Source organism: Pseudorasbora parva, chromosome 7 (assembly GCF_024679245.1).
Source record: "Pseudorasbora parva isolate DD20220531a chromosome 7, ASM2467924v1, whole genome shotgun sequence".
In the NCBI taxonomy this organism is placed as follows: Eukaryota; Metazoa; Chordata; class Actinopteri; order Cypriniformes; family Gobionidae; genus Pseudorasbora; species Pseudorasbora parva.
This window is the reverse complement of record NC_090178.1, coordinates 43,691,347-43,716,847: the sequence shown is the minus strand read 5'-3', so window position 1 is coordinate 43,716,847 and position 25,501 is coordinate 43,691,347. Positions and strand designations below refer to the sequence as shown.

Below are 25,501 nucleotides of genomic sequence, written 5' to 3'. Positions count from 1 at the left end.
ATTTTAAAATGTAATTTATTCCTGTGATCAAAGCTGAATATTCAGCATCATTACTCCAGTCTTCAGTGTCACATGATCCTTCAGAAATCATTCTGATACGATGATTTGATGCTCAAGACACATATATGATTATTATCAATGTTGACATTTTCAGCAAACCATGATTTTTCAGGATTCTTTGATGCATAGAAAGATCAAAATAACTATTTCATAAAGAAATCTTATAATCATAAATATTGTGATGTCATGCATGTCTAATGTTTTGTTCAGAACATAAAATAGCTTGTGTATTGATGGAAAAGCAGCATAGAAAGATTTCAGGCCAGGATTGCAGGAAGAGTCCCTTGCTACCCAACAATTTCCTACCTAAATCTTATCTAGAATTAATATTCTTGCCATGTGAATTCACATCCACCACAAAAAGCATTTCAGAATGGCCTTTTTAAGGACCATAACTCAGGACAGACATTGATGTCCTGTCTCTGTTTAAGAGCCTGGTCAGGTTAAACATCTTGACCTCGTGGGATCACACCACTGAATTCCCTTTCCCAGGACAGTCAGGGTGGCAGGCATTGTTGCTCTTCTTTTTTCCTCGTCTCCTCCTTTTGTCTGTTTTATTTTGCTGGCTGTCTCAATAGGGGGATGGGCTGGGGTTAATAATTTAAGTGCTGTGGTTAGTGTAGTGGCTGTGTCATCCCCTCTTCTGCAGGTCCCTTCTGAATTACAGGGACGCATTCATCATCATAAAGTGGATGTGTGCACTCTGCCGCTCTTCTGCGAGCTTTCCTCTTTATTTTCCACTCTTCCCCTTTCCACTTCCCTGTTCTGTGCCTCCCGCTTCAGTCTGGTGGGCGTGGTTCTCCTGCTAACGTGGGTGGTGTCCGCTCTGATGACCCACACCGTACCGTCGCCCCAGCAAGGTCAAGACTCTCAAAGACTCACATTCTTACACTCACTGTATTCTGTGATCATTTACACTGCCTGGGGTCAGGAAATGGAGCAAGACAATAACCCATTTACACCTACAGGAGGAACCCTCAGTGCTATAACACCTGATACTTGCAGACCAAGTCCGTTCACTGTCTAGCATTATCCAGATTATTATCAATGGTGAAGAAACCATTGTAACTCAGCGTCAGGATATTAGCAACATGCCTCTTTCCTTTTTAAAATAACTTTATAGAACAATTAGTCTGGTTTTGTTCTAGATACTTTTATGGGTGCTTTCAAACCTGCCTTATTTAGTTAGTTTGAATCGTACAAGATTTGGTTTCCCTCTTAGGAGCGGTTCGTTTGGTCAGGTCTGAAAGCAGCATTCGCACTCGGGTGCGCACCAAAAGCGGACCAAACAAGCGTACCGAAACCTCCTTGAAGAGCTGGTCTCGGTACGCTTTCAAACAAACTCTGGAGCGGTTCGTTTGTGGTGAGAATGTGATCCGACCTCAAACAGAACCAACTGCAAAAGTACTGATCATTTTTGGACTAAACCAGCTGCCGTAGTTAGCTGCGCTGACATTATGTGCATGACATTATTACCTGATAGATCGTTGGCAATATTTTCGGAAGATGAGCATGTCAGAGTTAAGAATAATTAATGCATGCCTCCGCTTGAAGTGACAACCGATGCGCACTCGCCGTTTGCAGTGCATTAGAATATTGTTTTCAAGTCGCATCCGCGCTTTATTATTGTTTATCTTTATTATTGTGAAAGGTATTGTTTGCATACTGTGGTAAATACACACAATGAAGTAGATTGTGGCCAGGGACCAAACCAGCCCGTGCAGTCGTCTCTCCATAGTGTTATAGCTTGCTGGCTTTTCCTCTTCTGTTGGAATTTTCCCAAACCTAAATTCTGACCAATCGAACAGCAGTTTAGGAAATACGCAATGGCCAACGAGTGATGTGGATGTTGTCACGTGCCTGCATTTTGGTTAGTTTCAACTGGATCGGTAGCCTAGAAATCTAGACGCACCCTAGCGGCAGCAAATCTAATCTGCCGCGAGTATCATCTAGCAACTCTCAATACACTTCTGAGCTGGAAAAACCAAAACCCGCTCAGGCCAATCACATCGTGTATAGAGTCGGTGGGTGGGGCTTAACATAATAATGGCCGAAGTGCGCTTGCGTGCTTGTAGTAAACACAGAAACTGGCGAACGGCGGTCTTTCGAATCAGCTTTGACCGCGACTCTGGAAGACTTGGAGTTAAGCTTTTCTCTGAGAAAAGAACAAAGAACGGCACTGAAGTCATTTTTAAGAAGGGAAGATGTGTTCGAAGTTTTGCCGACCGGATACGGCGAATGTTTAATCTATCAACAAGCTCTGCTTCATCTTCGTTGCTCTGGTTGGTGTAGCGCTATCCTATCGCGTGCAGAGGGAGTTTGAAAGACAACCGTTTATCCTGAACCTCGGATTGAGGTGTCCAATGGTGAGTTTGGGTCTGGCTTGTCAGGCTACTGATTCGGACCAAAGCAATCAGTGTGGGGTGAAACGGAACCAAAAAAGCTGAAAAATGCAACAATGTATAATTGTTTCCCTTTGGTTCGGACCGAGCGAATCGAACTACAGATGTTAAAGCACCCTATAATACAGCAGTGTTATTTTAGAATTATTTATATAGGCCTTGCAAATTGTGATATTGTGTTATGTTCTGTTTTATTATGGTGTTTTGGTTTTCCTGTTTCTTTGCCTGGCTGCCAGCCTGCCTGTGTTCCCATTAGGGTGCTTCTCATTTCCAATTTGTGCATCCTCATTTCCTTCTCTTGCGACTCAGCTCCACCCCCTTAGGATGCGAGGGAAGGCTGCAAGGAAAGAAAATGAGGACAGAGGACTCTAAGGAAAGCTTATTTGGATACGGAAATATTCTTGATCACTAAAGCATCAATTCATGGCATCAGCATGTTGTTAAGGTTTGGTTATTTAACAAAATTCTTGATAAATATTAATACTGCAAGATGTATTTAAACTGCAAGGGAAATGCATAAATTAAAATGACTGTGACAGTCGAGATGTGAAGCGGTAGGAGAATTTATACCTGTGTCAGGTTTCTCAACAAGAACATAGGACACACCTGTGTCACCTCACTAATAGCTCCCCTGGAAGTTTCCTCACTCCTCGCCTCCTCATGGTGCAATTCGAGAACTGAGATGACCTTTGATGGCTTTCTTTGATTGGTTTCCGGGTCACAGGCTGAAGGATGGAGGAGCAAGGAAATGAGGAAGCATCACTTTGAGTTCTGAGAAGGAGGTTGTGTCTCAATCAGCTCCCTATTCAGAAATTATGCCGTACAATGAGGACGTTGTCACACCGCCTGAAATAGAGTCATCAGTGTCCTAATGTGTAGTGAGCCAGCGTCCTTAAGGGTCCTTACCAGTGCCTGAACTCATGTACATGATATACTGAGTCACAAACTGATTGAAGCTTGGACATACTCTGCAAGAACCAAGAAATTTGTTTGTTTTTTCGAGGTGGCAAGAACAAGAACAAAGTTCGTTCTGGCAGTACATTCCATACTTCACGAGAAAAGCAGGTGCCGATCATCTGCGTTTCTCCGCATTAACCATGCCCACATTAAATGTATGACCAATCACACAATAGTTCGCGGACACCCACAAGAAAAAAGTTCTGCTCAGGCGATGTGTCGAGAACAAGCTGCGAGAACTCCCAAACCAGGGCTGCGAGAACAAACTCACTTCATTTTGTTCTCGCAGCCCTGGGAGCGAGAACTTTTTTCTTTTTTCTTGCGGAGTATGTTGCAGCCTTTAGACACACCCTTAGTTTCCTTAATTTATCCTGTACCTGTTTCTGTTCAGTTCATTACTCCTTAGTTTCCTCAGTTTTGTGTTTCGTGTTGTGATTGTGTAATGTTTCTGAAGATACTCATAAGTGTTCCTTTTGGATTTATGAATTAAAGACTTTTCTATTTTCTGATCATTGTGTGCTCATTGCAGCCACACATTCCAGTACTTCATCTTAAACCTATTGCAAAGGCACCAATTAGAAATGTAATTTAGTTTTTTTTTTTTTTTTTTTTTTTTTCGTAAGTTTGTCATCTAATATTTTCTCTATGTCAGCTTTATTTCAATTACCAATTTTTTTCGCTTTAGGAACAGTTACCTCAGGATGTACATTTTTCATCATCTGGGTTTTTTGGTGAGTTTTAGTCAATATATGATGAGTTCTCAGGTTCCTAATGTTTTAGATGAGGAACCTCAGGTTCCTCTACCAAATCATTTTGAAAAGGTTCAGGCTACAGAAAATATCATTAACCTGATATAAAACCAATCACTAATTTAGTGAAACAAAAGTGTGTGAGTGTGTACATGTTTCTCTATCGCGGTGGGGACTTCAACCTGAATGCACACAGACTCATGGGGACTCATGGGAACCTAAATTGAGTTCCCCATGAGCAAACAAGCTAATAAATCATACAGAATGATTGTTTTGAAAATGTAAAAATGCAGAAAGAGTTAGTATAATATACAGAAATACAGTTTGTACAGTATGAAAACCATTACGTCTATGGAGAGTCCCTACCCAGATAGTAAACTAAACATTGTGTGTGTGTGTGTGTGTGTGTGTGTGTGTGTGTGTGTGTGTGTGTGTGTGTGTGTGTGTGTGTGTGTGTGTGTGTGTGTGTGTGTGTGTGTGTGTGTGTGTGTGTGTGTGTGAGCCTGTTTATGTGGTTTATGAGGACACAAATTTGTATAACTACATTGGTATTACACTATAAATGTGGTTTATGAGGACATATCAAATGTCCTCATAATTCAAATGGCCTTAAAAACATACTAAAAGATGTTTTTTTGAAAAAGTAAAAATGCAGAATGTTTCCTGTGATGGGTAGGTTTAGGGGCAGGGGCAGTGTAAGGGGATAGAAAATACGGTTTGTACAGTATAAAAACCATTACGCCTATGGAGAGTCCCTGTAAACCACATAGACCAACATGGAATGGAAGCTGGGCTTGTTATAATATATTTGATAAAAATGCTACTGGGTTTGGGATTTTGTATCTATTGTGATGACATCATGCAGTGTAGTGTGGTTTAAGTGTCCAAATATGTTTTGAGGGCACAGTATTTAAATTGACAGTGGCATCACAAGGACTTTTCTCTCACACATGATAGTTTCCTGTTCCATTGAGCAATTGAGCCTTTTTTGTGTGAGCTGTGAGATTGAGGATAAGGCCTATAGTCACAGCGCAGGTGTTGGGTTGAGTCTTTTTGTGTGGTAAAAGAATAAGAGAATTGTGTGTTTGGTACACACCTGAGTCTCCCCCTCCCCGTCCTCCTCATTGCACCTGCTATACACACCTGTCCCCACTCTCCCTCTCTTCCCCCGTGGGAACCAATCAGACGAATTATTTGAGATCTGACACCTAGACATAGTGGCGATAGGAGCTTCTATTCTTAAGCAGCAATGGAGCAGAAAGTGGAGATTCAGCATCACGTAACTCTCATGACGAGTCCTCCACTCTATTGGTTTCTCTGCTCTTCTCTGTTTGTTTGGCAATTTCATGACTAAAAGTGACTTAAAAGTAATGAGAGATGTCTTACAGTAATTAGTCGTCTTTGTAGTTGTGGCGGGGGCATTGAATAGTCATGGGGGTTTTGTGTGCGGGATGGTTGGCTCCTTTTGTAGCCCGCCTCGGTCTGCCCTGCACTTGCTGCGGAGAGGGAGGGAAAAACGAGAGCGAGGGGCTGGAGGCAGCTGTCACTTAACATGTGAATGTTCGGGAGCAGCCTGGGGGTCTTTAGAAAGCTTTTTTATCCACCTCGTTTTCATTAGAAGCTGAGTTTGTGAGCCAAAAGAGGAGCTGGGGGAGGGGCTAGCACTGGGAGGGAAAGAGGGAGGTGAGGGGACTGCTCCTCTGTCTAAATGTCTGGCACAAGAGTTCACACAACAGGCTGCCGACTTACGGACCTGCCTTAACTCTACCAAAATCACCAGATGGGACATATGTAGCATTCTGGACCTCGAAACACAGCATTTAAGGAACTTTCTTACCAGCTGAATGTCCCATCGGTTGCCTCAGCAAGGAATTCCTCTATGGGAGTGTGCACAACAAAGGCAAGAGAGAGAGAATAGCACTGACGGGAGGGGGCAGCCGGAGGGAAAGAGGGACATTGTTTGCTTGTGGCTGTGGGCGACGGAAAAGCATGGGTCATCTTGCATAAAGTGTGTGTGTTTAAACCGGGATTTGTGAGTAAGTGAGGTCCTGTTTGAGCAAGTGAATGTGAAGGGTTCGCATGTTTATACGTCGCTCCCGCTGGAAAGGAAGGCCTCTCAAAGGATGCTGAGAGAAGACAGGTTTTTTGTTCTCCTCTTTGAATGATGACGGAGGAACTTGTGGAATTGTTGGGTTAGCCGTTTGTCCTGCCCTATGCACAGGGGTAAGTATGCGCCACCGAGACCCCAACCGCCACAACCGCCACCGCTTTCAGCTCATGGTGGGCTCATTCAAACTTTCTCTCTGAAACCGCCAGCTGCTTTGGATGCAGGGGAACTGTGATGCTATCTGAGGCTCTTGAATTTCACTGAAGGGGATTTTGGCACAAATGTGGTATGGATAGAAACAGCTTGCAAGGATTTGGATGTAATTAGTTCATTTGCTTCTGTTTGTGACTGCCACTACTGTACTGTAAGTATCTTTTTTATATAATCAGTGCATTCATGTGACATATTCATTGGCAATTACCAAAGCCCTCTACTTATGTTAAATAAATAAAAAAAATCACTTTTTATTAATCAGTTACATTTTTGTAGTATAAACTTTAAGCACAATTTGGTTGCATTCTATTTTACAGTCCTGTTTTCCATGTGCACATATGTACTTAATATAGTAATTACAAATGGGTAATAACTAGGTACAAAACCTAACCTCAACCCATATATTTGCCTTAAGTACACTGTAAGTATGCATACATGCATGCACAGTAAAATTAAGTGCAACCAATTAATTTGACTTAAACATATTTTGTATTTATGAATTATCATCAAACGCTCTTATCTTTCTAGTGGGTGACCATACGGCTGTCCTCGTTAATTAGAGAGACCACAATCACAATTACAGCAAAAACTCATCTAGACAGAGAGCGCTCATTTATGATAATTAGGAAATCCGTGAAAACACATAAGTACACCCCAAGAGAGTCAACACTCTCACTGCTCTGGATACGAGTTAATCCACCAGCAGAACGTGGTATGACACCAGTATACACCGTCTGTCTGCCATATTGAGGTCAGATTAGGAAAGGGTATTGTCAGGGTGCTCTCTGACAGCACCCACACCCATTGGTTTAATAGGTAAAGTGGAGCTTTTCTTTATTTATTTAACATATCATTAATTTGAATCTTTCAGTTTGAGTGAGACTTAATTAATCTTGCTTTATGGATTGTTGAAACACAAAGCTGTCCATCACAGAGGTTAATCTAGCTCACTGGGAGGCCAGTCGGTGACTGTGGCCTCATAAATCAATATCAAGAGGCGACACGGGGTGGTCCTAAATCAAAGACTACATCAGAGTTAGGTTAAGTGGGAGGTTTGTTCAGATAAGCCTTGAGGAACATGCAAAGGAAAATCATTTATCACAAGCTTTAGATTACTTTCATCCACTCAGGCATTGACCTGGCACTGGTCACCATCATACTGTATGGTTTGTTTTGGAGGTATGCTGCTTTAACAAAGTTTAACCAGCATCACCAGAAAAAACTTGCTGGCTTTTTGAACATACAGGGAATTGCTTCATTTAGATGTAAAAGATGGCATTGAAATGTACAGCACTGAGGCGTAGAGTGTTGTGTCACCTCCAACTCCATTGAAAGGTGTTAGACACCATGCAACAATACTTGTAAATCTTTATATATTCAAATGGCTGTGGTGCCACTGCTCTTACACCAATCACTATTTCTACTTTCCCTCCCATCCTCTTTGTGTAGACCATCAAGGGCATGAGATGGATGGAATGAGTTAATAGAATTAAAGTTAATTTGAAGAAGAGCACTTGTCAATGGTGATATTGTTCATATTGACTGCATATAGATTGTATGGCTTTATGTGCTCATGCTTATGAAGAAATGGGCGTCATTAATTAATAACCTCACAGGAACAAATGAGTAACGCATTATTAACATTCTCATATTAAGAAACTCTAATTAACAAATGAGTAACGCATTATTAACATTCTCATATTAGGAAACTCTAATTAACAAATGAGTAAGTAGTAGCACTCAGTTGAATGAGGTAGTTCTGTTAGCTAATCAGTAAATAAAATTGCTTAGAGCGCTACTAAGATAGCATGTATATACAGTTCATAATTAATGTGAATAATGCAATATATCCTGATTGGCTTCATCACTAGGTCTCCTCTCCACCAATCAGCTGGTGTGTGGTGAGCGTTCTGGCGCAATATGGCTGCCGTCGCATCGCCCAGGTGGATGCTGCACATTGGTGGTGGTTGAGGAGATTCCCCCTTCTATGTAAAGCACTTTGGGTGCCTAGAAAAGCGCTATATAAATGTAATGAATTATATATAATTTTATTAAGTGAGGATCAAGGTAACCTACTAGTAATAACTCAAATGTTACTACATTGTTTTAAAGGAATTACTAATGATTTGGATCAGAATTCTAACGTGAAATGCATGATAACTCTCTGTGTAATGACTGAAGTTATTATAAGCTTTTGAGGTTTTTGTAAGGTTTTAGATAGTATCGAGTGTTAGCATATCCATCAGAAGGATTTTCGACCTAAAAACCTTACAAAAACATTAAATGCTTGCAATGACTTCAGTCATTACTAGAGAGTTGCATGCTTTTCATACACTGATCCAAATAATTAGTTATTCCTTTATAAGGATAGAGTGATATTTAAGTCATTACTAGACATTACCATGATCTTCACTTTAGAGCAATTATATACTATGCATTATTCACATTCATTATGAACCTGTATATAGTAGTCCTCTGGGAAGTCTGAAAACTGATTAGCTAACAGCGCTATTAATTACACATTTCTTAATCAGAGTTTCTTGTTAGTTAATATTAGAGTCTTAATTGTTTAGCTCAATCAAATTTTACTCCCAATATTTTTTACTGGTATTTAAAAAGACAAAATATAACTATGAAAGCTTGTTTCTGACAATGAATAAAAATAAAAAAGATAATTGCGACCTTTTATCTCACAATTCTGACTTTTTTTCTCTGAATTGTGTGATATAAACTCGTGTTAAACAATGGTGTGTTAAGAATTGTGAGAAAAATCTAAGTTATAAGATATAAACTTGCAATTCTATCTTTTTTCTCGAGTTTATCTCACAGTTTGGGTTTTCTAACATGTAATTGCGAGTTTATGTCTTGAAATTCTGGCTTTATAACACAATTTCAAGTTTATATCTCGTAATTTTGACTTTATAACTTGATATTGTGAGAAAAAAAGTCGTAATTGTGAGGTAAAAAGTCACAATTACCTATTTTATTTTTTATTCAGTGGTGGAAACAAGCTTCCATACATAACTGTACATTCATTGAATATTTTTTTTTTTAAAAAAAAAGACAGGTCGTCTCAAATAAAATCCTTCCTCCCTCCCCCTTTCAACCTTTTAAATGAACATAAACTCACTCAGTTACTCACACCTTACATTCAAAGTAGGGGAAGAAGTAAAATGCTCGATCAATTTGAATTCTATGTCCAGAGCATCAGATTCGTCATTACAGTATTTCCTGTCACGTATTAGCAATGTCAATTCACACATTATACAAGTTAATCCACCCTGCTAGAATGCGGGCCGATACTAAGTCTTCTGCTCCAGTGATCTAGAAACACTGAGTCTGTCTGGTGTCTGGAGCCAGTTCCCTCAGCACCCGTCACTATCATGCAGTGACCCACGATGACCTGGACTGACCCAGGTCACCTGTGCCAATTAACACACACTCTTATCTGCACTCACTAAAGCTCTGTATTACCTACACAAACAAAACTGTCCAGTTTATTCTGCCTTGAATGTCCAGCACAAAGGTCAAAATGTCATTGCATTCTTTTTTTTGTTTTAAAGTGAACAAAATTGTAATAATAACCAAGTACATAAAATGGTCTTACAAACAATGTTTTCCTTTCTTCTTCTTTTTTTTTTAGAATTAATTTTGGAACAGAAGATTGATGAAAACATTTGTACGCAGATTTTATGCAAAAATATGAAATGAATGAGAATGAAACCCAATGTCTAATGGCCTATAAATAGCCCTGTCAAATTACAGTTTCCACCAATGTCTGATATTAATAGCAATCATGTCTAAAGTCAGCAATGCCAAAATGTAACTTTTAAACCAATGATTTCACCAAATCAAAATAACAACGGCATTTATGCTACTTACCTGCTCTTAAGACATATTTTTCAGATATCTGTCTGCACAACTCATGCGATGACCAAAACACTGTTCCTCCACAAGTAACTTGTAGTTAGAGAGCCAAAAGTTACATAAGCCGCGTTTCCACCGCAGGAACTTTACCCAGGAACCAGGAACTTTGGGGTGTTTTGACCGCAGGAACCAGGGTCTAAATGAAGTTCCGGGTAAATATTTCCCCCTCCAAACGGCCCTGCTCGTGAGGTAGTACTTTTTCAAAGTTCAAGAACTTTCGAGGGCGGGACTTGGGCGCTGAACATGCTGATTGGTTTAGCATCTTTTTTCAACCGGTATTTTTAAAAGTCTTTTGCGAGGTTCGTTCTGCGTTCAGTAAATGATGGCACGCGTTCGTCTCAGCCATCTCACGTTCAATGTCCATAATAGCTGATAATAATATACATTGTCATTTAAAATCTAGTTTTACAAGCTTTCTGAATATGCTAGTGCTCTTTTCTGTCATTGTTAATTACCTCTTTAGTAAACCTAACGTTATACATAACCAGCAAAAGCAGCACAGCTTGAATCTCTTCCATACTCATTAATAATTTTTCACAGTCTATTTTTCACCATGTAAACGACCTGACCGATTACTTTTTGTGTGCATCCTTACGTGACAGCGCGTGCCGCGCTCATGTTGACAAGAGAGGAAAGTTCATTTTTCTGATGGGTAAACTTTTTATTTCGTAAGTTATGAAGATAATGTTGGAATAATGACACAGCGTATATTGCCCCAGGCAGTTTTTACTTTAACTGCGCCTGACAGAAGAATAAAAAAAATTCTCAGATGATTATTATACTTTACAACAAATAAATAGCTTATTATATAATACTGTATTAGTCCTGGTGGCCGTTAAGAGTTGCTATGGCCTCAGTTAACACATTCAGCTGCTGGAGAAAACAGCGTTGACATTTTTGATACGGCAGACAAACTGCTTATGTGACAAAATGATTGCGATTGAAAGTCATCACATGTAAACACCAGATCGGTTTAGATAACGTCTCATGTAAACAGTCCACTAAATCTTTCAATCGGAATAAAAAAAAAAGTGTGCTTGTAAACGTGGCTAGTGTTGCGCAAAAATGATTACTGTCCGTCACTGACTTAGTGACTGAGGAGCAGTCGCGCTCAGTCCTACATCACCGGACTAATTTGCCTAATCTTCAAGGATCTTTAGATCGCGGTGGAAACGCAGACAGTTGCAGGTCTGGGGGGGAGAAAAGTTCCTGTAAAAAAAGTTCCTGGTACAAATTTTTCGGGTTAATTTTGGTGGAAACAGGGCTATAGTATATCTTCAAAAAAGTTTATTAACTTGTTGTGTATAAAACATAAAACAAGTTTTGAACCATTTAGTTTTAATGTTTGCTCCTTTTTTCCTGCGAAAGAGACATAATATATATAGTTTCAAAAGAGATCTAAACTGTGCAGAGACACCAAAGTCTGCGAAGTCAGAGATTTTAATACTCAGTCAAATAGTGTCGACAGTGTTTGACGGCGTCTCAGCAGAAATGTCTGTACAGAGTAGACTGCTTCTGTGTCTACGTGTTCATCCCTGTCCTGATACTCAGGCATGTGGTCTGTGTCTCCCAGTAAACCGTGAACACGTGCATTAAAAAAACTCTGTTCATTCTTTTGTGGCAATGAAATGAAGCAGCATTTCCATGCCTGTCATATTTGATCAGGAGCTAAATAGTTTCCCAGGGCCATCCCGGGGACAGTCTTGGCAGAGGACAGTGGCTGTGGCTGCCAGGAGAAACCGTGGGTATCCTGGAGGAGACTGCGCTCATAAACAGGCTTGTCACTTGCATTTGTATGGCTAGTACGAGCAATTCTGTGTTCATGTTGTAGTTCTCCAGCAGTAATCTGGCACCTATTGGTCAGGACAGAGCCTCCGTCAAGTGTTACCCTTTTTGCCGTATAAATAATGATGGTGTTGTTTGTTGGCGTGAAAGTGGTAACATGCCTTTGTAGGACGGCAAGGAATCTAATTGAGATTTACACTTAGTGGTCTTTGTCTGAGCTGGATAAACCTGCAGTAGGAAACTGGAAACTAATACCATTTCCTTGAAGAGGAAGAAGTGTTTTGACTGTTTAAGAAGAGTATCTTCTCACTTTGACCTTCCTTGTGTTGTAGGTAGTTTAGGCGACGGCTGTATGTATGACAAAGGGACCCGATTAACCTGTGGGTTGAAGAATCATGGGTAACCTCATTAGCAGACCTAGCTGTTTGGGACAAAAGTCCAAACAAGTCAAGTCAGATGAGAACGTCTTGAAAGAGTGCTACCAGCAACGGAGAGAATGGCCGCGTCCGGAGCCTCCTAAAGAAGAGAAAGGGAAAGAGGATGTGGAAGATGTTCTTCGACAAACTCCAACACCGGACAAGCAGAGGAGTTCCCCAGCCCCTACTGTCACCACTACCAGCACTCTGGACAATGCTTGGCGAAGCACTCCGTCCCCAGTAAAAACACCACGAAATGGGTCTTTGCCCAGAAGGTCTAATATTCCAGAGTACAGAAGATCCCCCCTGAGTCAGTATGGATCCGTGGACAGAAGAGCCAGCCTGCAGAGAAGGGATTCTGGAAGTCCCTGGTCCTGGAAGCCTCTGAACACTCGAGAGGTTACTGAAGTCACAGAGGTGACAGAGACTATTGTGACAGAGATTGTGGAGGTGACAGAGTATCCTGCTGGGGGGAAAGGAGGTGACCCTGTTGTCACCAGAACTGTTAGAGTCCTTACTGGAGCTGCTGAGGAACTTGCAGAGGTTATTTAACTTATAATAATAATGTAAAAAAAAAAAAAATCAAACTAAGGTTCTTCATTGAATTTTTCTTTAATTTTTTACCATTATTTATCATTTTCATTTAACTGATTCTGGAGTCAATGTATCACTGGTGTTCACCATTTTTTAATTAGCCAATTAAATAAATTGTTATGATTCACAGTTGCAGAGTGATGGTCAGTCCAGTTCAGACCAGGAATCAAGTGTAAATCAATGGAAGGTGCAGTTCAATAATCTTTTCTTAAAATTACATTTTATTTTTATATTTTATTTTTGTTGAATGTTGTGCATATTGTTTGGTCTTATGTTAAGGATGGCAGATGTGCTTTGGCTTTGAAAGATGAGTTCAGGGATCCGTTGACATTCCAGCAAAATTTGGAAATACTGATGACTTGGGTCTGTGAGATTGAGGAGCTGACAGCCAATCAAAAACCACCATCCTCAGAGTTCAAGGTAGTGAAAGCCCAACTGCAAGAACAGAAGGTATGTTAAAAAATCAGTTACGATTAACCTATTTTAAAAGTCTTGTCATGAAATTCCACATCCTTAACCTTTTTTGGGCGGAGAAGCCTACAGTTCATGCTTATAATAACCATCTAAATGCATTTGTGTATATTATAGGAAGGGTGGGAAAACCAAGCCATTCACCTCGTAATTTGAAATAGCCATCTTTGTTAGCTCAGTAAGTGAGGTGAAGCATGCCTGAAAGTCCACAATGCTCCTCTGATACATAAGCGTTTGACTTATGTGCCATAAAGAGAGAACAAGGTGCATTATAAAGCTTGTAGATTTTCGGAAGTAGCATACAAAGATTTTGGGATGGAAATGTTATTCAACATTTGGATGGTAATTCTGTACATTTCTTCAATAGTCTGTAGGCCTGTCAAACATAGTATATGTCCAAAATTTGCATAATTGCATATAATGTCTAGTGCTAAGAGACGCTGGGACCAGGATTTAGAACCCCTTGCTTGTAAGCCCTTGGATTTGAAGAAAACATTTCATTTTTTCAAACATTTCTTGTCCTGCAGCTCTTACAGCGCCTCCTAGAGGACAGAAGACCCAGTATAGAGACCATGATGCAGGAGGGTCCACACCTGGCAGAAGGGCTTCAGGGAAATGACAGTGAAAAGACCAAAGTGCAGCTCTCACAGCTCAATCTCAAGTGGGAGGCTCTACTTCAGGGCGCCAACAGCAGGTCAGACTGGTCCACACTGCATCTTACTTTGGTCCAGAATTTCCCACTTAAATGGGTCTATCTGATCGACATATAAAACAACCAACCAGAACATTTTCTTTACATGATGCTTTGGGTGGGTAAATCTGATATCAGTAATATCCCTGGCATCAGAGAGAGCACACATGTATGCTCAAGAATATGGGCAATATTGCTTGAGACTCTGAATACATCAGAAGCATTGATTTACCATTATATACTGTATACTCTCAATGTATATTAACACTCACAAAATTAAGCTATTAAGAAAGTTTGGGAAGAACACATTCTGATCTACCGAATCTACCAGCATGAGAGGAGGCCTATATATAACCGGTTCTACCCGACCCGTTCCAATCGGGATTTAAACCGGCGTCTCCGGCATGTGAGGTGGGCACTAACAAGGATGCTAAAAAACTGCAGCCTATTGTGTCAGTCGCTAGCCTGCCTCTTGAGACCAGGGGGGTGAGGTTTACACGCACAGCTCTTATTAGCCTACATTAATTTCACCCCCCCTAAACCTCACTCCCACCTGGGTCATAGCACCAAATGTAACTGCAGCACCAAATGTAACTGCAGATTCGAACCAGCGTGGGAGGTGGCCGCTCTAACAAGGAGGCTAAAGACTGTAGCCTCTAGTGTCAGTCGCTCGCATGCTTCTTGAGGCCAGGGGAGTGAGGGTTACACACACAGCTCTTACTGGCCTATGTTACATATAGCCGACATACATCTGCATTTCCAGCATTCCTCTATCACTCCAACTCCTCACTCTCAATTGTTCCTATCCCATTCAGGGATATGGGGAGAGCACCAAATTCTGAGTTCGGAGCCCTCCCCTCGGACAACACAACAAATATGCATACTCTTTACTCTATCTGATTATATGTAAGTGTGAACTCATGAAATAATACTGCCACATATGGAAAGCAGTGAAGGAATGCAAGTTCTTTTGACAGACGCAGTATTCTGGAGGTCATTCTGCCAAGAGCTCAGCTATTCCAGGAGAGGACAGAGAGACTTCAGCAATGGCTCATATCTGTGGATCAGGACTTAGCCGAGCTCCGCTCTGCCGAGAGAGGGATGCTCCATCTGCAAGAAGCCACAGAACAGGCAAAGGTTAGAAAAACATTGCTAAATGTTTTTTTTTACAACAACAAAAAAAAAATCACAATGTAAATGTGGAAATAAATAACATATCTCTATCACCTTTTAGGCAGTCATGGAAGAAATCAAATCTAAGAGTGTCGACCTGGGAAAACTACAACAATGTGCTCATGAGCTCATGGAAACGATTTCAGGTGTTTCCTTCATTTCTATTTTTATTAAATTGAATAAACTACACTTTGTACAATACCCACAAGTAAACTAATACCTTTGTACAGAACACGTTTCAAACATATTTTGGTCTTTCACATGCTATTGTAAAGAGGAGGAAACCCAGCTGGTGCAGGAGCGGGTAGACAGTCTGCGGATCAGGTACTCAGTGATGAGTTTGGGTAGTGCTGATGTCCTGCAGAGACTGGAACAGGCTCTAGAAGCATCTAGTCGATGTACCTCCAGTCAGGAAGACCTCCACCTGTGGCTGGGTCGTATTGAGAGAGAGCTGCTGGTTCCTGCTGCCCAGAGTCAGACTGGGGACACAGCCTTGTGTTCTGCTGAGAGGCAGAAGGTAAAGGCACATGAATAATTGCTTTGTCCTTTAGTTGGCCATGTCATATTCTAATCACATACACAATATATTTTTTCTGGACTGCTGTGGTCAGTGAGGTGCAGCATTGTGTGTAAGTGTTTTAAAGCTAAAGGTAGGGACACACCAAACCGACGCCAAAGAACTAGCGCTGATGAAAGCCGACAGTGCTGTCATATCGCATCGCCTGCGTCAGGGGAAAAGCAGCACCTGAACACGCCAAAAGGACTACAGGCAACTATCAACTAGCATGCACATTCTGCGCCTGCGTGTAAATTAGATAAGTGCCTATAAATTCGTCATTCAAAAAGGGAAAGTGAAACTAAGACTGCAGGTATACAATCAATCAACAAAGCAGCGCTTGCTTACCGATATCAATCACGCAGATAACGTTCTTTATTCCACTCCGTGGAATTATGTTTTTATGAAAATATTCACGCAGTGTTGCTCAGGTAAGATGACATAAAATTATAACAGCCTTCTGTGTGTGCCGTCATGACTTCTTTGCTCTCTTTCATAACTTTTTCTCTTATTCTCGTGCACTGACTCATATGCTAAACTGAACAGCCAATCAGTTCTCTCTCACACCGTTGGCCCCACACCAATTCTACATGTTAACGAACAAAAACAAAAGAGATGGTGTACGACTAGAGCCAAAGGCTTCGGAATACAACGAAAAAACTAAGTTGGCCGATGCTCAAAAAAGGGCGCGGTGGCCGACCGTCGGCTTGGTGTGTCCCTGGCTTAAAGGTAGACAACCAGAATGTGGCTTCCTGAGCAAGGCATCTATATTCAGGTTGCATGAAGAAGTCACTTTGGATAAGAGCAGCAGCTAAATTAACCTGTTTTCTTAATTAGTTGGAACAGGCCATTGAGAAAGAGTTGGCTTGGTTTAGAGACACCTCACTGGCACTGGAGGAGCTCAGAACCATTAATCTAGACCCAGACATCATTGCGTCCCAACTCAATGAGCATAAAGTAAGTTTTAGCACATATACAAAGACTTTCTCTGTGTATACATACCAGAAATGTTGTAAAATTCTTCAAAATGATTCATATGATGTATGTTGTTCTGCAGATACTTGCTGTAGAGATTCTACAGCATAAGTTTAACATTGAGAAAATGATGAAGATTTTGGAACTCCTGCAGACATACGCTGAGGATGGGGAGACACTGAGACTCCAGGTAAGATACTGTTCATTCTTATTCACTTTTTAAAGTGAATATCTACTGAAGGACCAACAAAATACTGCTCTGTACTAACATCTATCTTTTTCGTCTCCAAAGTCATCCCTAGGCACTTTACAGGAGCAGTGTCAGGTCACAACTGCCACTAATTCCCATGTTGTACTTCAGCTGGAGCATGCTCAGTCGCTCTTGTGTCAGTTCTCAGAGGGCTATGTTGAGGTGTTACCATGGTTACAGGAAACCAAAGCCCTTATTGGCCAGTTTACCCTGAACACCATCAGTTACGAGGCTTTCCGAGAACAACAGGACCTCTTACAGGTACTAAACCACCTGCATCTTCAGAGCAAGGCATTAACAATAGATACCCACGTTTGTGCTCACCTGTGCTACAAGCTCAAACACATTGGAATATTTCAGAAAATGTACAATTGTTGTATTGTATACAGTATTCTCTTAAGATTTTAATAGCTCATTGGTATTTTAATAATTCACACAATAATTCAGATCAACATTTGGTCATGATGCTCCATTACTTCCAAACAGGGCATCAGGGAGTCCATAGCAGAGCATAAGCCGCTGATAGCACGGCTGATCATGCTGGCCCAGCGTCTATCAGACCTGAATACAGCTCAGGGACAGGAGTTCTGCCAGAGAGCCAGAGACACCGAAGAGCAGTATCTGTCCATCAGAGACAGGGTTCGAGAAGCTGCTGGAGTTCTGGAGGAGTCTCTACCACGCTATACACAGGTGACATACCTGCACATATAGACTGTACTACATTTAATCATTTAGCAGACTCTTTTATCGAAAGCGACTTACAAAAAAGGGGAGAGCAATAGAAGCAACGAAACAAACAAGGCCAACAACCTGTAAGAGCTGTAAGAAGTCTCAGTTAATTAAGCACACTACACACTACACACAAAAACTTTTTTTATTTTTTTTATTTGGACAAACAAACTAAATTTAAATGGATAGTTAAGCGCTATTCTTTATTGGCCAGGTGCAATTGGAAAATATTTCTAAAGATGTTTTTTAAAAATGGCTACAGACTCAGCAGCACGAATTGAGATCGGCTGTTCATTCCACCAGGTGGGAACGGTCCAGGAAAATGTCCTTGATAGTGATTTCATGCCCCTTTGGGATGGAACCACGAGGCAGAACGCAAGCTTCTGAAGGGTGTGTAAGTCTGAACAAGCGAGTTTAGGTATATTGGTGCAGAGCCAATGGTTGCTTTGTAGGCGAGAAACAGTGCCTTGAATTTGATGCGAGCAGCCATTGGCAACCAGTGCAATCTGATGAAGAGAGGCGTGACATGCGCTCTCTTCGGCTCATTAAAGACCACTCTCGCCGCTGCATTCTGGATCAGCTCCAAGGGTTTGATAGTACATGCTGGAAGGCCAGCTAGAAGAGCATTGCAATAGTCCAGTCTGGAGAGAACAAGAGCTTGAACCAGGAATTGTGCAGCCTGTTCTGATAGGAAGGGTCTTATCTTTCTAATGTTGTATAAAGCAAATCTGCAGGACCGGGCGTTTGCAGTAATGTGGTCAGTGAAGTTTAAATGGTCATCGATCACAACTCCAAGGTTCCTGGCTGTCCTGGATGGAGTTATGGTTGATGAACCAAGCTGAATGGAGAAATTTTGATGAAGTGCTGGGTTGGTTGAGAAAACAAGTAATTATGTCTTTGCAAGATTAAGTTGAAGGTGATGCTCCTTCATCCAGTCAGAAATGTCTGTCAGACAGGCAGCGATACGAACACTGACTGTAGGATCATCTGGTTGAAATGAGAAGTAGAGTTGAGTGTCATCAGCATAGCAGTGATAGGAGAAGCCGTGTTTCTGAATGACAGAGCCTAATGATGACATGTAGACGGAGAAGAGAAGTGGTCCAAGGACTGAGCCCTGTGGAACCCCAGTAGCTAGATGATGTGACTTAGACACTTCACCTCTCCATGACACTCTGTAGGACCTACCAGAGAGGTAAGACCTGAACCACTGGAGAGCAGTTCCTGAGATACCCATCTTCTTAAGTGTTGACAGGAGGATTTGGTGGTTAACTGTGTCAAAAGCAGTAGACAGATCCAGCAGGATGAGCACTGAGGATTTGGAAGCTGCTTTTGCCAGTCTCAGTGCTTCAGTTACATAGAGCAAGGCAGTCTCAGTCGAATGGCCACTTTTGATGCCGGATTGGTTGTTGTACTACATGCATTTTGGCACCTTTATCCAGAGTGGCTTGGATTGCATTCAGGGTATACATCTCATTGCTTGCTTTCAATCAAATTTTTAAAATCAAATCAAACCCATGACATTGCTATTGCCGTGCCCTACTTTTTGAGCTACAGGAATGCCATCTTAAGCAAATATAAAACCAGTTTTCCAGAAGCCATGTGTTTTATGTTGCTAAAGAGGTATAGAAAGACATTATTGCCATGTTAGCCATATAAATGTTAGCTCACTCCTTACACTCTGTATGCCCTTGTCAGCTGAATGAGAGGATGACTCTGATTGGAGAGAGACTGGAGCATCTGTGTAGTCACCTGCAGGCCTCAGTGGCTCTTCAAGGCCTCACCCCACGAATTCAGGAGCAGCTGCGGGACAACAAGCACACACTGTCTGAGCTCTCCAAATTGGATCTGGACCTCAGCAGTGTGAAGACACAGGCTCAGGAGCTCCTGACCAACACAGGGGCTGTTGGGGACAGTTCCATTGGCACAGGTACCTCATCTCCTGGTACACAATGATGCACGTTATAAAGCATCTCATAAGCACTTATTTTAAAACATGGTCTGCCTGTTAGGGTTGGGAATCAAAAATACTTAAAGTCAGTAATTGGATACTTGTTATAAAAATCTAAATTTCAATTCTAATTATCGATTCATGGGTGCGCAAGATGCGAAAGAGAACTCGATTTGGCACAAATGCGCTGCTTTCTGTGTTTGGGCACATACAGAATGCATGCACAGTAAGAATGTACTCTCCTATACTGCACGAATACCAAAATGAGTCCTCTTTTGTGCCTTCTTGAGCTTGAAGGGACAAATACACTCAAAATTATGTCAAAATATCCTTGTAAACTATCGTATTCCTATAGGTGAACGTGATCAGCTGACAGTCAGCAGATGCGATCTAGACTAACGTGACCTGCCAAAACTAGCACTCTATGCTGGATATGTAACAGTTTATTGGATCTGTGCATTCGGTCTTAAAGTGACAGCAGCCTAATACTGCCATCTGTGTCTTTAATATTAATTAAGAACAAGAGAAAAAGAAAATCACTGACTGATCTTTACTGAATAACTTTTATAACTTTAATAAGGATTAATCTATATTTTGGTTATAAAAAGAAAACTGTGCAGTGTTATTTTACGTTTGATTTCAATTTCTGAACTGTTCTTTTGTATTTATTTGTGCTATTGCTAGTTTGCTCTTATTGTAGAACTGACTGTATTCTTGTATTTAATAATATTTAAAATGTATATTAGTTAGTCTATTTTATTAGTTAGCTGTTCTTTAGTCTGCTGATTTTTGCTCATGATATTCAGCTTCAACAGAATGTTTTGCAAAATGACACAGAATAATAAATTTGTTTGATATCTATGTTTGATTTTTGGAATTGAAACTGTAAATCAATACGAATCAGAATTGATAAGCAGAATTGGAAATGGAATTGAAATGATATCCTTCCCTCCTGTATGATAATCTTTTTAAATCCCCTTCCAATTTCAGCTATTCAAGAGCGGGTTTGCAGTCTAACAAGCCACTGGGAGGAGGCCCAAAGACAAGCCCAGGAGAAGGAGAAGTTGCTTCTCAACCTCCTGGATCTAGCAGTCAGGTTCTGGAATGATGTGAGTGACATGACAACGGGACTGAATGATGCCCAACAAGCTGTTCTGGACCTCAATTCCAGTCGATCAGATTCAGAAACCATCCGACAGAGCTTGGAGACCATGCAGGTAAAGTACAAAAATTATAATCTAGGCAATGTTTCTCTGCTAAAACAGCTTGGACTTTGCTGGTTTGGTGCTGGTCCAGCTGGTGAACCACAAAAGCTGGTGAAGCTGGCTGACCAGTGTAATCTGGCTAGCTTTGCTTTAGCAGCCTTTAGCAGTACATCGCATGCTTTGCATGATTCTAAAGGGTTCTTTAAGGATGTTCCCTCATACCATCCAAATGTTCTTATCCTGCCTTCTCAGACTCTAAGGGAAGATATTGATTCTCTGCAAGGTGACCTGGACACACTAGGAATTCTGGGAATGGAACTCATGTCAGCTTGTGGTGACACAGACAAACCAGAGGTCACCAAATGTTTGGACGAGGTTTGTATTTAAAAATGAAATTATACTAAACCCCATAGAATTGTTGTACATCATACAGTATATTCCAGTTTCACTACAGCAGTCTTTCTCCACAGCTTTACGGCACATGGAACAATCTCAGTAAGATCTGGACCGAGTGCAACAGTAGGTTAGAAGAATGTTTACGAATGGCTCTCCATTATCAGGACAGCATGCAGGTGAGTTAGCCACAAGAAACAAGTCTCAATTCTTTTCAAGACATTCAGAATGAATGCTTTACTTACTGAAGAAAACAATTAAAGGATTAGTTCACTTAAAAATTAAAATTTCCCCATGATTTACTCTTCCTGCACTACTCTTCTCCTGTATTTTCTTCTTTTTGATGAACACAACCGAAGTTATATTAATAAATATCCTGTCGATGAATAAGCTTCTAAGCTTTATAATGGCAGTGACAGGGCCCACAAGTTTGAAGCTCAAAAAAGCACATCCATTCATCATAAACATACTCCACACGGCTCCGGGGGTTTAATAAAGGCCTTCTGAAGTGAATCAATGGGATTGTGTAAGAAAAATAGCCATATTTAACACGTTATAAAGTAAAATATCTAGCTTCCGCCAGACCGCCTTCCATGTTCAACTTACTAAAAAAGCATAACTGGCATGACGTATAATGTTGAGCATAGCGTAAGTGTTTTGAACTGCTGAAGTTGAATACAGAAGCCGGAAGCTAGACATTTTTTTATTTATTTTTTAAGTTTTAAAGATTGGAAGCATCAGGATATTTATTAATATAACCCAGATAATATTCATCAGAAAGAGGAAAGTCATATACACCTAGGATGGCTTGAGGGTGAGTAAATCATGGGGTTATTTTCCTTTCAAAGTGAACTAAACCTTTAAACAATTACAAAAGGATGGTCTGTCCTTCCTCTTTTCTATCTTGTTCCCTCCAGTGGTGGTAGATCTCTGTCTACAGTTGTAGTATTTCAGTATTCATGCCTCCATGTGGTTATAGTGACAGACTGGCCAATTTCCTGCCAATTGGATGCCCTTTGGATGCCCTTCTGAGAGAGACCAAAGCTAGCAATAGATCATTTTGATTCGTTTATTTCAGTGAATTCTCTTGTTGGTTGTGCTTTTATTGTGAGACAGTGAAAGAAACTGACAAAACGTGCATTTAAAATATTGATATCTATTTTAGGGTGGGTAAAGAGGGTTTTTAAAAACAGGATTAAAAATAAGACCTTTTTTTTGCAGGGACTGTTTGAGTGGCTGAAGTCTGTGGAGTTAAAATCCACCGAGGAGTTCTCAGTGGGATCTGACCTGGGAGCAGTTAAAGAGCAGCTATGTGACCTGAAGGTGAGACCAACCTACCTTTAGAAGTGAAGTTATTAAAGCTAATTTCGGAAGGAGTATGCCCATCTAACCTTTTGACAACTACAGGCCCATCTCCAACCTCCCATACCTCTCTAAGGTGCTGGAAAAAGTTGTTGCTGCACAGCTTCAGGTCCATTTGGAGCATAACAATCTTTATGAGAAATTTCAGTCTGGTTTCCGCTCAGGGCACAGCACAGAAACAGCTTTGGTCAGGGTCACAAACGATCTATTGATGGCGGCAGATGCTGGTTCCCCATCCCTTCTCATCCTCCTGGACTTAACTGCAGCTTTCGATACAGTTGACCATAACATCCTCCTTCACCGTTTACATTCCACCATTCCACCATTCCAGTCTCTCTGACTCTGTCCTCAACTGGTTTTCTTCTTATCTCACTGGGAGAACTGAATATGTTGCGTTAGGAGAAGCTACATCCCTGTCACACAATGTCACCTGCGGTGTCCCTCAAGGCTCTGTGCTCGGACCCACCCTGTTCATCCTCTACATGCTTCCCCTTGGCCGTCTCATCAACTGGCATGGGATTTCTTTTCACTGCTATGCTGATGACACTCAACTTTACTTTAGGACAAGTTCGTCTCCCTCTGCTGACCTCACACCATCCATTTTGATCACTTGCCTGGATGAGATAAAGGCGTGGATGAAGCAAAACTTTCTGCAGCTAAACAGCTCCAAGACTGAAGCTATCCTAGTCGGCACTCCACTTCAGGTCCAGAAGTCCGTTATCACCAGCATTGCTTTCTCTGATCAGGTCATTCCACTTTCCACTTCAGTCACCAATCTGGGGGTCAGAATGGAATCGCAGTTTACTTTTGAAGCGCACAACAAACACCTGTGTAAGACCTCCTTCTTCCACCTCAGAAACATTGCCAAACTTCGTCCCATTCTATCACTGGCATATGCGGAGAAGTTTGTCCACGCCTTTATCTCCTCCAGGCTGGACTACTGCAATGCGCTCCTTATCGGCATCCCAAGCAAAAATCTCCAGAGGCTGCCGTGTATTCAGAACAGCTCTGCTAGGATGAGGGTGCGCAAATATGACCACATCACCCCCATTCTCAAATAATTCTACTGGACTCCTGTGTCATTCAGGATCGAGTACAAGATCTCTCTCCTTACCCACCAGTGCATCCATGGTGAAGGATCCACCTATCTCAAGGAACTCCTCACCACACAAACATCCACTCGTAACCTCCGCTCTGTTTCGCTGTATCGCCTTAAAACTCCCACAGCCAATCTCCGTACTATGGGAGATCGGGCCTTCTGCTCTGCAGCCCCCAGTCTGTGGAATGCTCTCCCTGACCACCTGCGGTACTGTAGATGCTTTTAAGCGTGGTCTTAAAACCCACCTTTTTAGCAGAGCTTTTAATTGACTTGTTACTTCTTTATTTTATTTTATTTTTCAGTTTTATTTATTTTATTTTATTAATTTAATTTACTTATTTATTTATTTATTGTTGTTGATTGTTTTTAATTCTGTAACACTTTGAGATTTTGTTTAATATAAAGTGCATTATAAATAAAATATATTATTATTATTATTATCTGTCAATTAATACCAAGGTATAAAACCAGCAGCTTACCTCTTCCCCTTTTTAGTTTCTGAAACATCCCTCCTCCTCCCCTGCTTCTCCTTTTGAACAATTTTGTACACTACACTGGTGGTGGTTGAGGAGAGATCCCTGACATGAGTATAAAGCGCTTTAGGTGTACAGTAGTACATATGAAAGCGCTATATAAATGACTCACTCAATCACTCATTCTTTTATTCATTCAATTTGCCTGTTGTAGGGGGGCAATCAGAGCTGGGGTAGAATATCCTCTCCGAGCCCCTCTATAGTAGACAGCAAGCCAAATCTGTTTACCACTTTCACTAAGATTATATGGGCACACCAACTCGTGAAACGGAAAATGTGTCACTAATAGATGCTTAATTTCATTAGAGCTTTTGTGGTGATGTCTTCATCTCTCCTGTCAGGAATTTAAGCGGGAGCTCTATCAGAAGAAGATTGAGATAGAGAGTCTAAACCATCGCTTTGTGTGTCGTCTTTCCCCGGGTACTGAGAGGCCTGGGTCCATCTCTCCGCTGTGCGACTTCCGTCAGCGGTGGGACAACCTGGAGTCAGTGACCGTCAGCAGACAGGTAAGATCTTAGCTAAGTGCATAAAATATTGTTTCATCATAACGATAGATCAACAGCACAATGTGTTTTTGAGCAGCACCAGTTGGAGTGTGCACTGCTGGGCTTGGGTCAGTTCCAGAACACTCTTGATGAGCTGCACGCCTGGCTCTCCCACACAGCTGACCTGCTGCAAGCCTCTCAGCCAATCAGCATCGACCTGCAGACCTGTGAGATAGAGCTAGCCAAACACAAGGTACAAACACAATCTCAAAGTGTCTGTGGCATGTTGTTATTGTTGACTATGTTGAGTACCCTTATTTGCAGGGATGTATGCTAATTTCCGGATGAAATAAGAATGTACTTAGTGCATATAGTATCACCGTATGGCTACTACTTAAAAAATACTATGTGAAACAGTATA

The 25,501-nt window shown here is 41.2% G+C and overlaps 1 protein-coding gene across 5 annotated transcripts in view; it reads left to right on the top strand.

Moving 5' to 3' along the window:
* Positions 1 to 25,501, top strand: part of macf1b (microtubule actin crosslinking factor 1b) — a 92,548-nt gene that overhangs the window by 31,090 nt on the left and 35,957 nt on the right. The window contains exons 1-19 of one of the 5 annotated variants that reach the window (XM_067449305.1): positions 2,366 to 2,426; positions 12,533 to 13,159; positions 13,341 to 13,397; positions 13,490 to 13,660; positions 14,209 to 14,375; positions 15,350 to 15,509; positions 15,607 to 15,691; positions 15,821 to 16,062; positions 16,939 to 17,058; positions 17,159 to 17,266; positions 17,369 to 17,587; positions 17,813 to 18,016; positions 19,751 to 19,982; positions 20,994 to 21,220; positions 21,461 to 21,583; positions 21,679 to 21,780; positions 22,823 to 22,924; positions 24,937 to 25,101; positions 25,178 to 25,333. In XM_067449305.1, coding sequence (XP_067305406.1) covers positions 12,596 to 13,159; positions 13,341 to 13,397; positions 13,490 to 13,660; positions 14,209 to 14,375; positions 15,350 to 15,509; positions 15,607 to 15,691; positions 15,821 to 16,062; positions 16,939 to 17,058; positions 17,159 to 17,266; positions 17,369 to 17,587; positions 17,813 to 18,016; positions 19,751 to 19,982; positions 20,994 to 21,220; positions 21,461 to 21,583; positions 21,679 to 21,780; positions 22,823 to 22,924; positions 24,937 to 25,101; positions 25,178 to 25,333 — 3,204 coding nt within the window. In that variant the 5' untranslated portion in view covers positions 2,366 to 2,426; positions 12,533 to 12,595. Of the gene's footprint in view, positions 1 to 2,365; positions 2,427 to 5,920; positions 6,640 to 12,532; positions 13,160 to 13,340; positions 13,398 to 13,489; positions 13,661 to 14,208; positions 14,376 to 15,187; positions 15,279 to 15,349; positions 15,510 to 15,606; positions 15,692 to 15,820; positions 16,063 to 16,938; positions 17,059 to 17,158; positions 17,267 to 17,368; positions 17,588 to 17,812; positions 18,017 to 19,750; positions 19,983 to 20,993; positions 21,221 to 21,460; positions 21,584 to 21,678; positions 21,781 to 22,822; positions 22,925 to 24,936; positions 25,102 to 25,177; positions 25,334 to 25,501 lie in introns of those variants that run through there. The other 4 variants (XM_067449304.1, XM_067449303.1, XM_067449306.1 and 1 more) reach the window with 4 other exon arrangements.